This window comes from Falco cherrug, chromosome 11, assembly GCF_023634085.1.
Source record: "Falco cherrug isolate bFalChe1 chromosome 11, bFalChe1.pri, whole genome shotgun sequence".
Taxonomy (NCBI): Eukaryota; Metazoa; Chordata; class Aves; order Falconiformes; family Falconidae; genus Falco; species Falco cherrug.
This window is the reverse complement of record NC_073707.1, coordinates 14,306,297-14,319,768: the sequence shown is the minus strand read 5'-3', so window position 1 is coordinate 14,319,768 and position 13,472 is coordinate 14,306,297. Positions and strand designations below refer to the sequence as shown.

The 13,472-nt window shown below is 40.8% G+C and overlaps 1 protein-coding gene across 1 annotated transcript in view; it reads left to right on the top strand.

Annotated features, from left to right (window-relative positions):
• Positions 1–2,773: 2,773 nt before the first annotated feature.
• Positions 2,774–13,472, top strand: part of CUL3 (cullin 3) — a 58,592-nt gene continuing 47,893 nt past the window's right edge. Inside the window, exon 1 of the mRNA XM_055723472.1 lies at positions 2,774–3,260. Coding sequence (XP_055579447.1) covers positions 3,195–3,260 — 66 coding nt within the window. The 5' untranslated portion in view covers positions 2,774–3,194. The remainder of the gene's footprint in view (positions 3,261–13,472) is intronic.

The window sequence follows — 13,472 nt, the reverse complement described above, 5'->3', positions numbered from 1 at the left end:
TTTAATGATAGCATCAATACCTAAAATCAGAGGACTGATAGGACCTTAGAAAAAAAAAACACCATGAAATGAGTGCTTTGGATAATGCTGAGCTCTTCCCTGCACAGCACAAGTTATTTTGGGGGCCTTCACACCTCTGCATGATGTTGTGGTTGGTCGAAGATGCATTCAAGGCTGCTGCAACACACAGATGTGAACTTTCCAACAAGGGTGATTGCTCTTCTGCACAACTGTTACTTCACTGCCGGACTAACAGAAGAGATACATGTATGTGAGATAGCTAAGATGACCCAATTAAGCAACGGGGTGGCTAACTCTTATGCTAAACTCAGTTTCTCCACCTGTCTTCCTTCTGGCTGTAACCCACCTAGAGTTAACATTATAAGCACTTAACAAACCTCTAAATTAGTTCTCAGTGTAAGTTCAAAGACTAATTTTTAGCAAAACTTCATTTTGTACATTATGCATGGAAACAGAAAATTTGCACTAAAAAAATAGTAATTGTCTCCACCTTGGACAGTCACAGAACAGACCTCAGACATGAAGGGAGGAGCTACGGATGAATTTCTGTATAGCAGATGCCCTCACTGGGTCATAAATCTGCACAAAGAAAAGGCTCAGACTCCAAATTCAGCTTTTAGTAATAAAGTTACAACTAGCGATACACCTATGCTGCCGTGTTTTGGTTGTAAGCTCACAGTGTAAAATAAAGCTACTTGATGTGAGAATTGTGATCACTTGGTAGGAGAGTGATTTTATTTTTTCTTCAGCATGGTGTGCCAGACTGAACAGTTTCTAAGGGCGAGTCAGTGCTTTTCTGGCTTTCAAATTAAAATGTGCATTAGTAACAACTCTAGATGAAGAGAAGGCAAGAGGCTGGTGGTCCAGGGCTGCTATAAGCATAAGGCCAGCATCGGGAAGCACAAAAGCAGTAATTACAGAAGTTAATCTAGAGCAATCTGCAGTAATGGATACAGTAAGAGTTGTTTTTCTTCTTTCTTGAAAGAAGAAATGCCACTTCCTCAAAAACAGTTTGCAGAGAAATTTTGGTTTTTGAAAACAGCACTAAATTTGTTGAAAAGTACTCTTGTAACATTTCAAAAATGAAAACTCTGTTTCAGTACAAAATTAATTTTTACCTCCATTTTGTAAACTTTTTACAAGAGTCAAAACTAAATATTTTCAGATGACTTGATCTTAACAGTCACAGAATGGAAAAAAAATATTAACATAAGAGGTTGTCTTCATTTGGCAAAGGAATTACTTTGGAGGAGAAATAAGATTTAAATTATATTGAAATGTGGAAGCCATATTCTTCATATTAACAAATGGCAATCTTTCCCTTCTCATCTTATCTTTGTTTTGTCTGCATTTTGACTATACTGTAATTTTGGAAAGGCCTGGTTCATATTGCACAGTCATGTTGCAATCATTGTTTATTGTGTTGCTGTTATGTAACATCTTCTCTAGGTGTGTATACCTAATTCTGATCAGGACATTTAAAAAAGACTTATATGAGCATGCATAGTCCCAACGGGAAGTGGTTGTAACAAACTCAAGAGACAAAAACGGTGAAACTACTCTTACAGTTGCTTCTGTGCCCTGAGGGCACATGCTACATAAAGGCACCTGCAGGAAAACAGTGATGATAGAGGTAAGTGGAGCTGGATGCAAAACGTGCATCACAAGATGCCCTGCTATTAAGAGGACAGTTTAAGAGTCACCTAAAAGCAATTCTCTTCCGGGCTATGCCACGTACTTCCTCCGGGGGATCTTGAGCAAGGCATGTCTTGATCCAGATTTGTTTCATCCACTACATTATCAGTTAGTCTCCTGGTGACTGGGACCTAGATTGTTTTCTGGCTGACCAGCCTAACTTTCAGAGGCACTATGCTGCTCCTAACGCATGGAATTTGACATTTTCAAAACATTCTTCCCCTTTACAGCAACTGCCTTTTCCCGAATGACCTGCATTTAAGCCTGGGCTCTTGTAAGCACTGCCTCAGGTGGTACCCTCATTTCTCAGGCATGCATTGCGACTAAAACACAAACCATAAATAAATAAAAATGTCTTGCATCATGCCATTCTGCCGTGGAGGGCTACGCCTACTGGTGATATGATTCAGAAGGGCAGAATTGACATCCGGGAGACTTCAAAGGGTAACAAATAGGAAAAGGAACAAACTACCTTTCCTTTTTTTAGCTGTGCACAGCAAGGTTAATAACAGGTAGCCAGAACACGGGGTAGTCTGGGGGCCGGCCTGGGGCAATGCCCCGTTTTCCACAGGCCGCATGCTGCTAGGCCCACTCACGCTTCCCCCCGTGGGGGCCGAAACCCGCGCTTTAACCCTAATGAAGCATCTGCCACAAGCCCAAGGAGTGGGATATCCACGGGGGGGGCGGGACAGGACGACACCTGCCAAAAAGTCCCCACACGAAGGCAGCCGTGCCCGCACCAGGCGCCCCGCAGGCAGACCCGCCGCCCCCGGCCCCACCGCCGCCCCTGTCAGGCGGCACCGCCCGCCCGACTTCGCCACGCCCACCTCCCCGCGGCGTCGCCCTCCGCCAATGAGCGCCGCCCTCTCCTCCCGCGCGCCTTCCCCGCCCTCCCCGCCCCGCCCTCCGCGACGGTGACCGTTCGGAGCCGCCCGGGCCCGCCCGTCGGAGAGGAGCCGACGGATTGTCTCGCGAGAGCAGCGGCAGCCTCGCGAGAGCGGCGAGCCCCCTCCCCCCCCCCCTCCCCCGCAGCGGCGCTCCGCCCCGCGGCCCTCCCGCCGCCCCCGCCCGCCGCCGCGGCCGGATCTGTCTCTCGCTGGCTGCTGGCTGGGCGGTGGGAAGGGAAAGGAGAGGAAGGGGGGGGGGGCGCTCGGCCCTGCGCACTGAGCGATGTTTGTCCGCCATCGCGGCGGAGGAGGAGGGTGAAGGAAGCGCTGCCGCCGGAGCGAGGGGCCTGCGCCGCCGCCTCGCCCCTCGCCGCCGCCTCCCCCGCCGCTCCCCCCCTCCCCTTTGGCCCGGCTCGGCCCGGCCCTCCCGCCCTCCGCGCAGCCCCGGGGGCCGCAGCCCGGAGTGAAGGTCGCCAGCGGCCTCCCCCGCCCGGCGCCCGGCCCCCGGCCCCGCTCCCGGGGTCTGCCGCCCCGCCGCGCGTTCCCCGGCGCCCCTCCGGACGGGAGGCGCCGCCGCCGCCGGGCCCGAAGATGTCGAACCTGAGCAAGGGGACGGGCAGCCGGAAGGACACCAAGATGCGGATCCGAGCCTTCCCCGTGAGTACCGGGCCTAGGCCGGGCCGAGCGGCCGCGGCAGGCCCCGGCCTCCTCCTGCCCGCAGGCCCCGCGGCCTCACCGCCCTGTCAGCCGCGCCGTGTGCCCGGGCCCGCGGGGCGACCGGGCGGGCCGGCCCCGGGCAGAGGCGGCCTGGCAGGGGGCGGCGGGTGCGAGCGGTACGGGGGGAGCTGTCAGCCGGCCGGCGGCCCCGGGCACCCCCGTGCGAATGGCGGGGGGCGAAGGGGTGTGTGTGTGTCTACGGCGTTGGGGGGGGCACACGGGGACGTGCGGGAGCCGCATCCCGGGGGAGCGGTGCTACCTGCCGTGCGGCGAGTGGGAGGTGGAGGAACTGGTCCCCGCGATTATCGTCTCCCTCATCAGTCAAGCAAATCAATTATGAAAATCCACGTACGGCATCGGGAGGAGGGGGGGCTGGTTTCTTTGTTTTCAAGGAAAAGGCCTCAAAGAAGGAGTCGGAGGTTATACGCCTACATCAAAACAAAATTAGCTAAGCCTTGTGTGTGTGGGGGGCGGTATTTATTTATGTCTTCTGGAGAGTTTCCTCTTGGTGAATGTATTTCACTCCCTGCTCCGTGAAAGAGGCTATAAGTCGTATGATTGTAGGATTTAGGTGGCATAATGCCAGCTGTTGAGAAGATGTTACTATAAGCATGTTGACATAGGTAACTTTCATGCGTGTTTGGTAGAACCATGAGCATACCATCCCTTTGACTTACAGAAGGGAATGAGCCAGATTATTAATTTAAACTGCTGTAAAGCTTGTTGTGTTTTGACAGTTGGTTCAATTAAAGCTTACAGCAGAATAACAACTACAGTACTATTAATGATGTTGAGGAAGGGGAGAAATAGAAAAGCTTCAGCCTGCCAGAGGATGGCCAGGAAATGTGTATGTGTTCATTGGTGTGTACGTTAAAAAGCAAGATACCTAGTTGAGTCACTGGCATTTAAGGTTTAGTGTTAACTTTTTGATGCTACATCTGATCCCAGTAGCCAGTAGTGTAGAACTAATGTGCCTTGCCTTTACGAGAAACTGGACATACCTGTTTATCGTATTTCACTGACAAGGGATATATCAATATATATGCTTCATCAAAACTCTCGCTGGTGAAATTAGAGAATTCTTTATATTCTCGAAAGCTGACTTAATCATAGCAAAAGCTGACTTAATCGTAGCAATCTGATTTATGCTGTTTTCCTCTTTCTTTTAATCATTGACAGTTGCATTTAGTGGTAAAAGTCAAAAGAAGAAAGTGGGCTATGAAATTATGAATTTTAGCTGATGAAAGGTTTTTGATCTCCAAATTGTATTTATTTCTTTATACAACCTTTTTCAAGAATGTAAGTTTTGTTAGGACGTCTTGGATTGTAGGAATAAAGAAAAAGACTTACTGCAGCATGGCCAGGGCTTTACTAATAAGTAATAGGAAAACTTGTACAAAAATAAAACATTACATATACAGCATGTATGTTTTATAACAAACTACGCCAGAAATATAGCAGTCTTTTAATTTGGTAAACAGATTCATGTATTCCAACCATGAATATGTAGATATGGGTCAGTCAACAAAGGCAGACTTAACAATGGGGTAAACTTTACTCTTCTTTTTTTTTTTTTTTTTTTTTTTTTACTTTTTTCACCACCTTTGTAAATGAGCATATGAAGTCAGTTTGGGGGTTGAATTCTACTCACACAGAGCCCTGCTCTTACATGAATATTGTCATCAGGTTTTTTTCTTCTGAAACTGCTTTTGCTAGCATTGTCTTTCTTTTCAGTTGCTTAAGGAATGTCCAGGTTAAAAGTTTTAAAAAGTCTAAAAATTACCTTCTCCTGGTTAAACCGCAGCACTCCCTAAAATAATTCAATAATAGCCATCAAGGCCTACAGATCTTATATGTTCGATGACATCTGTTGGCAGCAATTTTTCAGGTGTTCCCTTGAACATACTTTCTTTTCTAAGACAATTTGTTGACAATCCTGTTGATAAAGTTGTTTATAGAAAAGAAGCATGTACTTGGTTGAGAGATTTGGAGGGTTTTCTCAGTCATAATTGCAGAAGGCAATAGCTGTAGTTTGTACAAAAATCTTAACGCAAAATTTGTGGAGGCCTGAGTGGTTGTATAGCTTTGGTCCTGCAAATAGAGCCAGTGACTGCCAGTGGGATTATTCATGTCAATGAGGTTGCATTTGTGTGTGGGATAGAGTCTATATTTAGAAAATGTACTGTTCGTACTTCAGCTACTGATCTTCGTTCTTTTATCTCAAATTTGGTGGTTCTGCTTTTCAGTTCTGAATTAAAAGTGCTTCCAGAGGTGACTTTGTAGGCTGCTTCAATTTGTCGTCTTATTGATTGTCTTTCCTTAGCAGGTCTACCTGGCTTAGATAAGTTGGCTTCTTGCATGGATGTAGCAATTTACTATTATATTAAACTAGAAATAGCCAAATCGGAGAGGTAAGGTTCCTGTAACGTCACAATATTATGGTAACCCATCCATGTAGGTTCTGTCTCTTTAATATTTTCTATTTTTCATAATATTTTTGAAATTTCTGTTGTTGTATTTTACAGTAGGTAAAGGAAAGGAGAAATAGTAATTTGCAAAATACTACTACTACTTCAAAGTTTCTTCTTTTTCTTCCTTACTAGAATTTAAGTAGAAATTGACCAAAACATTTGAAAACTACCAGTGTTGTACCAAGAGATCTTAATGTTTTGGAATTATTTTTATTCTAGATCCCTTCTTTATTATTTTTTTCTAATTGGCAGCAGATTATCTGTCATCCCAAGTGTCCATTCATACTTGCTAGCTCCTGTTATGTGCCTTGATGTGTTTTTTCTTACCTCAAGGGCGATGACTTTGAGTACAAGGCATACTGTTTTGCTGAAGTGGGTTGTAGACTAAGCAAAAGTAATTGAGGAAAGTAATTTTCTGTACATTTAATCCATTCTTCTGTTCACAGTAGAGAAAAAAATGCATTTCTTTTCCTAATTTGAAAATTTAGCTTACTAAAAAAATGTTTCCTGTGTTCTCTTGTTGGGCTTGAATTGAAGATGGTGATAATCATTGTATCAGAAGTAGTCCAGATGAGGATGCATTCTTTTTTGAGACTTCAGACTTGAGTGGGCGTTTTTTCAAATCTAGAAAGAATAATGGAAATTTTTAGTGAAAGTTTATCGTATGTTCAGTAGAGAAACTGATGAGCTTAAGCTTGTGGAGTTAAGTAGCCTTACTTACAGCTGTAGAAGACTTCCATTGTGCTACTTTCAATAACCGCTTATGGTACTTTTAATGCCTTCCTAATACATAGTTGCTCTGTATTTATGTAAGGTCTATCTAGATAGCATTTTGAGTTATTATTTGAGTGTTAGAGTAGTTAAAGCAAGAAGTGAAATAGTGTAAGAGGGCTTTTGAGTGAGCGTAGTTTTTCTTAAGCAGTCTTTAAAATTTCTTGTTTCAAATTCATGCACAACACAACAAATAGGAATATGTTGTATTTGGACACTAAAAAAACCCAAAATTTCTGAAATCTCAAGTAATTGTCAGTGATTTCTGTTGGATATAGTTTATAAGTTTTTAAATCATTTGGAGGAGTGCAGTAGTATTTTTGCTGAATACACAGTATGTGTGTTATGCAAAAATGCAAGGATGATACTTCTACAAGACATGAATTAATTGCACTTGTTTTGGAGAAGGATTGTGGTGGTTTTCTTCCTTACCCTGGTTTGAAGTACTTTCAGGGTCTCAGACTGGCTCTCATTGCTTAACTCTCAGTGAGCCCATTACTGCTGGCTAAAGGAATACTTTAAAAGCTCTCAAACAAGCTTGCAGCAAATCTAATTTTAAAATTTAGTTGATTTGTGAAAAGTGGTGCCAAAGAATGCTAGATTTGTACTTCAAACTTTTGGAGAGATGTGATGTTTGTAACAGCAAGCTAGCATGTATAAATCACGTTTCCTGAAAATGTATGTGAACTGTTCTGCTGTGACTTTAGTTAGTGGAAAACAGTAGCGCTAAATGTGTTTTGATGAAAAAGTGGTACCAAGTAAAAAATGCACATTTCTTACAGAAATAAATAGTATTTGAGAACTAATTTTCAAAATTCGTACAAGTCATGTTAAGCTGTGTTGAGTGAACGTTTTTGCAAGAACTCATCCTTCTCTCGTTGCAATATGTCAGTTGTCACCGTAAAATTGGTTGGTGAGATCTTTCTGGAAACCAGCATGACCTGATGTAGGTTATTGGATTTGATCTTCATAGTTGGGTATTTGGGTGGTTTTTTGAGTGCTTGTAATCATTTTCATTTCCTGCAGAGATATCTTTCCTTTTCAGAGCATATGCCAGAATTGCCAGTTCTCAGAACTATTCCAGTGGATCAGTATTATATAGTTACATTATGAATTCTGGAAAGCGTTTAGAGAGATCCTACACATGCACTTGTAATAGAATGAATCTTTCAAGTGCGTGTATGTGTGTGTATATATATATATATATGAAAAAGCTTCACTGAATCATATTATCAGCAGTACTTGTGCCCCAGAAAATTATCATTTCATCCAGTCTTATGCAAAAAGGCAGACAGCGTTTTACTTCTTTCAACCCCATTTATCAATTGATGATACTTCTTCCTCAAATAAACTTCTGTAAACCTGAAGTAAATGGCTTCAGCTCTTCTGTGAGAAAGTATTAAGACTTCTATTTTCATTGCCCCTGCTCCTTTCTCCTGAGCTGTAACAGCCACTTGTTTTAGGCTTTATGTAGGCAGAAGGCTTTTTTTTTTTTTTTTCTCTCAGAATGCTGGCTGCTTCTGTGGTCTGTTTTGAATCTTGGGGAACTGATGATGCAAGTTGAGATGAGGTTTGTTAAATTTATACTTCAACCTGTAATGTGTAGATCTATCAATTCAAGTAGTTGATGTAAATTTTGTGTCTTACCTGAGCATCTTACAACAGATAGACCCTAGAAAACACATTTAATTGTATTTAAATATTTCAGCGTTCAGGTTCTGTAGGCAATATACGTATTTCTGTTTTGGCTTATAACCCTTGGAGTATGTATGCTGTATTAGTGAGTGACTGGAGAGGCATGGTGGGTGGGATGAGGATAGAATTGTAGGCTTTTTCATCTCTGATTAAAATCATGTAAACCCACTGAGTGCTGCAGGACCACCTGGTTAACTTAAGTTTTTACATGTTTGTCTTTGTAAATCTTGATACTTTTATAAAAGTAGGTTTGAAAATATAAAGCAATCTTAGCTATTAACCCATATAGTATATACAGCAGCAATAATGTTCACAACTAAAATTCTAGTAGGTTTAAAACCTAGAAATAAAACAAACCAAAGAACTAAAACACTGCTTATCTTATTCAAAAGAAGGAGTTGTTTTGGTGTCAGTTACAGAAAAATACAGAAATACTGGCTGTTTACTGGACAGTTAATCTTACGAAGGTCTTCCAGTTTTCACAGATCTGGGTTTTTTTTAATGAAATATTATGAGCAGACTGAATGCCCTAATACTACATTTAGAATTTTTAAGAGATGATAACACTAATTCCAGGATAGACTTTGAGTAGTTGTAGGTGGTTTTTTGTTTGGTTGGGTTTTTATAACACAGTGTACATATTATGTTTTAGTTGTGGTCTAACCTAATCTCATTAGAATTTCTGAGCTATGTAGATGTTCAGGCTTCAGTTGCAAATTTTCTTGGTTTTCCGTGTTAGTTGGGTCCTCAGTTCTGAGCAGTCATTTTTCCAGTTTGAATTGAGTAGGTGCCTCTGCATGGCACTGGAAAGTGTACTGCTGTTTGCAGTACCTGTATTTAAAATTTGCTTGATTTTTGTGCAAGAGTATAAAGTAACAGCACTAGGATTCTGTTAATATTTTTATACTGGCTAATTCAGTCTGAGTTTTTCCATGTGGCTGGGTATGTTTCTTCACCCCCTCATTCTTGTGTTGTATAGTAGTACATTATTAAACAGGATTTACTGTTTTTTTTTCCTTGGTAGTGGTAGGTAAAGGGGCTTTATCAGGGTTGCTGTAAAACTGATCAAGAGTTTTTGGTGTTCTACATGAGTTATAATAATAGTAACATAAAAAAATTGAAGTTTTTTTCCAGAAAAATTATTACAACTTTTCAAGATGTTTCTTCTTTTAATTTCTTCTGGGCAGGTAAAAACAGCATAAGTGGCAACATTGCTCAGAATTTCAAATACGTATTCTGAAGTCTTTGGCTTTGATCTGTGGGACATGTAGTCTTAGTGCAGGTGCTTTTGAATTTTCATCACCATGACTGATCTGCAGTGTCTGGTAATCTCTGTATGTGGTGAAAACATTTTGTGGTATGACTGGGACAGATCTTGAGATAAATTTGGTCGAGTCCATTCATAAAATGCACAGTGATTCTGTTACAGTCCAAAATATGTTCCTGACCTTGTGTGTATGATCACTGGATCTTTGATTTCTAGTAGGTACATGTGGAAAACCAACTCTTGAGAAGTGGGGAGCTCATATTTCTCATCCTGAGTCAGTTTTTTGTGGAAACAAGTACGAAAGTATTGTAGTAGAAAACTAGCATGGCCAACCATACTTTTTATCATGGTTGTTTTATTTTTCTGAAGTTCAGTTAAAGCCGGTAGAATTTTTAAATCACAAATGGTTCTTTTGTGAAGGTGCAAGTACTAGCATATTGGCAGAATGCTGTTAGATGACATAAAAGAACTTCTACATCTGCATTTTTAACATGTGCATTTTAGGGAAGGAAAAAAGTGTGTTTAATACCAGAGTACAACAAGGAGGACAAAACTGTAATAAACATTTACATTTGGATGGTGCTTGCTGTGGAGTTGCTTAGGTTCTTCAATTAGTTGTGCATAAAATTAGTGTCTGAGGGCTGAAGCTGTCTTGCTTGTAATTTAAATAAGGTATAATAGTATGCAAAATGTATGCAGATACTTGCTTTATTTGTTTATGATTATGGATGAGGAGCATTTGTGGAAATGCCAATTTTTGGTTTACTACTAATGAGAATAAACATAAATGAAGACAATAATAATTTAGATTATACATATGAATGTTATAAAACTGGACTAGCTTATATCATCAAAAATTCGTAATGTTCATTTCTTCTACTACCTGTGGTCTGAGAGTACATGCTGTGCGTGTCTGTTCCTTACTTTTTGCATGTGAAGAATCTTTATTGAAATAAATAACTTTCTTTTTACTTTCACACTAATTTTGGTTTTAAAATGTTGGTAGCATCTGAGTGGATCTATTTTTTTTTTTATGTTATAGGTGTGGATATAATCTTCCTGTGTAGCTCTGGATTTATTTTTTTCTGTTGCAGTCATTTTAGTGATGGTCTTGTTCTTCCAGGCACTGCTGATTTGTGCATCTGATCATGGTGTATTCACTGTATGGTGCAAAAATCCCCCAGAGAAAGGTTCTTGTCAGCATACAGTGGTATTGATTATTTGTAAATGTGTAAGTGATTTATTAAGTGTATCTTCCATCCCCTCCATGAAGTAAGCTGAGAAAAAAAGATTATCCTTTATTGGCCTCTGTCTACCATAAAATTTAATCTTTTATTTACAAGTTCTCAATTTGATATGCTGTTATTATGGAGGAGGAGTTGTCATCAAGCCCCCAAAACCTCTGAAGACCCTTCTGCGCCACCCCCACTCCCCCTTTATTCCTTCATCCCCCTGTAAATTGTTCATTGTATTCCTTGTTTTGAAATAGCTTCAGGAAATGTGTCTACAGTCTAGATAATCTGATAAGCATTTCATAGATTTTCTCTTTAAATAGTGTTGATTTTTGAACATTTGTAAAATATTGACCTACTTGCAGGTTAATTGAAGGAAAAAAAAAACCAAACCCAAAACCAAACCAGAAATAATTCTTGCGGGATTTGCACTGAAGTTGAGTGGGCAAAGAATGGGTCATCTGTGGTTCAGGGAAGCTTTCTGATTCCAGGACATTGGGGTGGGGAAGTTAATGAACTAAAGGATTTTTTTCACTTGGAGAGATGATACTAGTGAGGAGACTCCGTGCCTTCCACAGAAGGTACAGATGTGCAGTACAGCATTGCTCTTCCCCTTGACAGTTCTTAACTGAGATTGAGGCACATATTATTCCGGCATTATAATGTTAATATTATACAAGTCATCACTAGAAAAGATCTGCCAAAAAAACCCATGAATTTGCCTCTTATTAAATTAATGCTATTTCTTTCTACTTTGTAGCATTAGGATGATGGTCTTAAAAGTAATGGAAGTACCATGACATACTGCATCGAAAGTTTTAAACACTTTTGAGTCAGGTAAAAAATAAATAAATAAAAAATCTGTTGGCTTATAGTTAGGAATGATAGCAGTAGCAGGCTGGGATGTAGTAGTGCGGCTTCTGCAGACAGTGACCTATCATCTGTTACGGCAGTTTCAAGACAACCTACTGCACGTTACCTGGAATGTTGCAGTCCCACACTTGGGTTTCAAAAGGAGTTTGAGAGCCAGGGACCAAAATCCCACTGAAATTTGAGAGTTCCAGCAACTTTTAATCTTTGCTAGTAAATCTTGTGAGGTTATAAGCAAACAAACAACTTCCCTTTCTGCTGTTCAGTCTTTAATAAATTGGAAGTAATTCCAGTGGAAGGGGAATGAGCCACGTTCGTTCTACTGCAGCGTGAGAACCTGCACGTGGCCAGTTATCCCAGGTGAGCTGCTTTGAGGAAATCTGCAGTCGAACTTACTTTGTTGCAGTTTGCTCATAGTCACATAGTCCTCAAGTTTTGAAAAAACATGTCCTTGGCTGTCCTAAGATTTTGTTGCACTGGAATGCTAAATGACTTGTGTGAAATTTTTAGGATCTGGCCCTTGTTTGTAAATGGGAAAGGCGTGCCCAGTAGTTTATAAAAAAATGTTGTGCCACTGTTTCCACTGTCTGCTGCTTCACCTTTGACAAGAGCCTGTTTGACAGCTACAGGGACACAGCTGAGTTCTTGAAGTGCAGAAATGTCTGTCTCTCCCTGTGCCACCTAGACCACCAGGATCCTGCTAATAGATGAGAGAAATGATTCACTCCCAGAAATTCAGCTCTTCTTCATTCCGTTTCTGCTGTTCTAATTAGCTTCAAATATTTTAACACCAACTTTGGGATAGAAACCTGAAAGTGATTGTATTTCTTTCAAGAATTGATTTCCTGCTGCTACACAAGCCTTTCAGATTTTTTTTCCCCATAACTTTTATTTGAGGAAACTTGTTTTAGGATTGCTACTTCTGAAGTGAGTCAAGAGGACTCTGAACTTCTCATTAGTCTTCAAAATACCAATATTAATTTTTATTCTTTTGGGCATGGGAGAGGAAGTAGGTAGATTTTTGGTGTCAAGGCTTTGTATTTATTCCTCTGTTTCATTTAGAATGGATTTTTGAGTTAACTGATCCTGACCTGATACACTTCCCCCACTCCCCACCCCCAGCTGTTACTTGTACCCTTAAGCAATCAAGACAACTACTGAAACAAGCCAAAAACTTATTTCATGTCTGAAAATGCTTCTGATACCTTGCAAAGTTAAACGTGAAAGGTCAGACTTCTTAAATCGTAAACTTAAATCTAGACTTCAGCTCTTAACAGTTTCCAATTTAGTAAGAGAAGCTTCAGAAGTATAGATGGTTCTTCCTTACTATTGTTAAGTTGCAGTGTTCTTAGGAAATAAGTAGTTTCATTATAGGTGTTTTATAATCCTCCTCCATTTTCAGGCACTATAGTAATGAGCGCTGTAGAAATGTCATTGAATGTTTCTAAAAGAACCTTGCTTAATAATACAGGCAATGTCACTGTTTTGGCTGTACAAGCACTTCCATTCTATAGCAGTGACAACTATCTTTTGAACTAGAACTTCCTATATTTAGCCTCTTACCATTTCAGTTCTTCTAGAAGTTTAAACCAAACCAGTTAATTGTTATATTTTAAATACAACTTTTTTAAAACAAGCCTCATAGCCTGATGGCAGGTGGGTAGAAGTTGTACCATGGTAGGGGGAGATTTACTCGTTTACAGATAATGCCTTTTGGTATTTGAAAAGGCTTTTATTTATATTTGTCTGCAGATGCTGGGGTGTGGGGGGGTGCAGGGCAGGGGTGAAGGTAACTTAAAAACTTGGATTTCTGTAGTTTTTAGTTAAGTACTATTCTGTTGTCCTT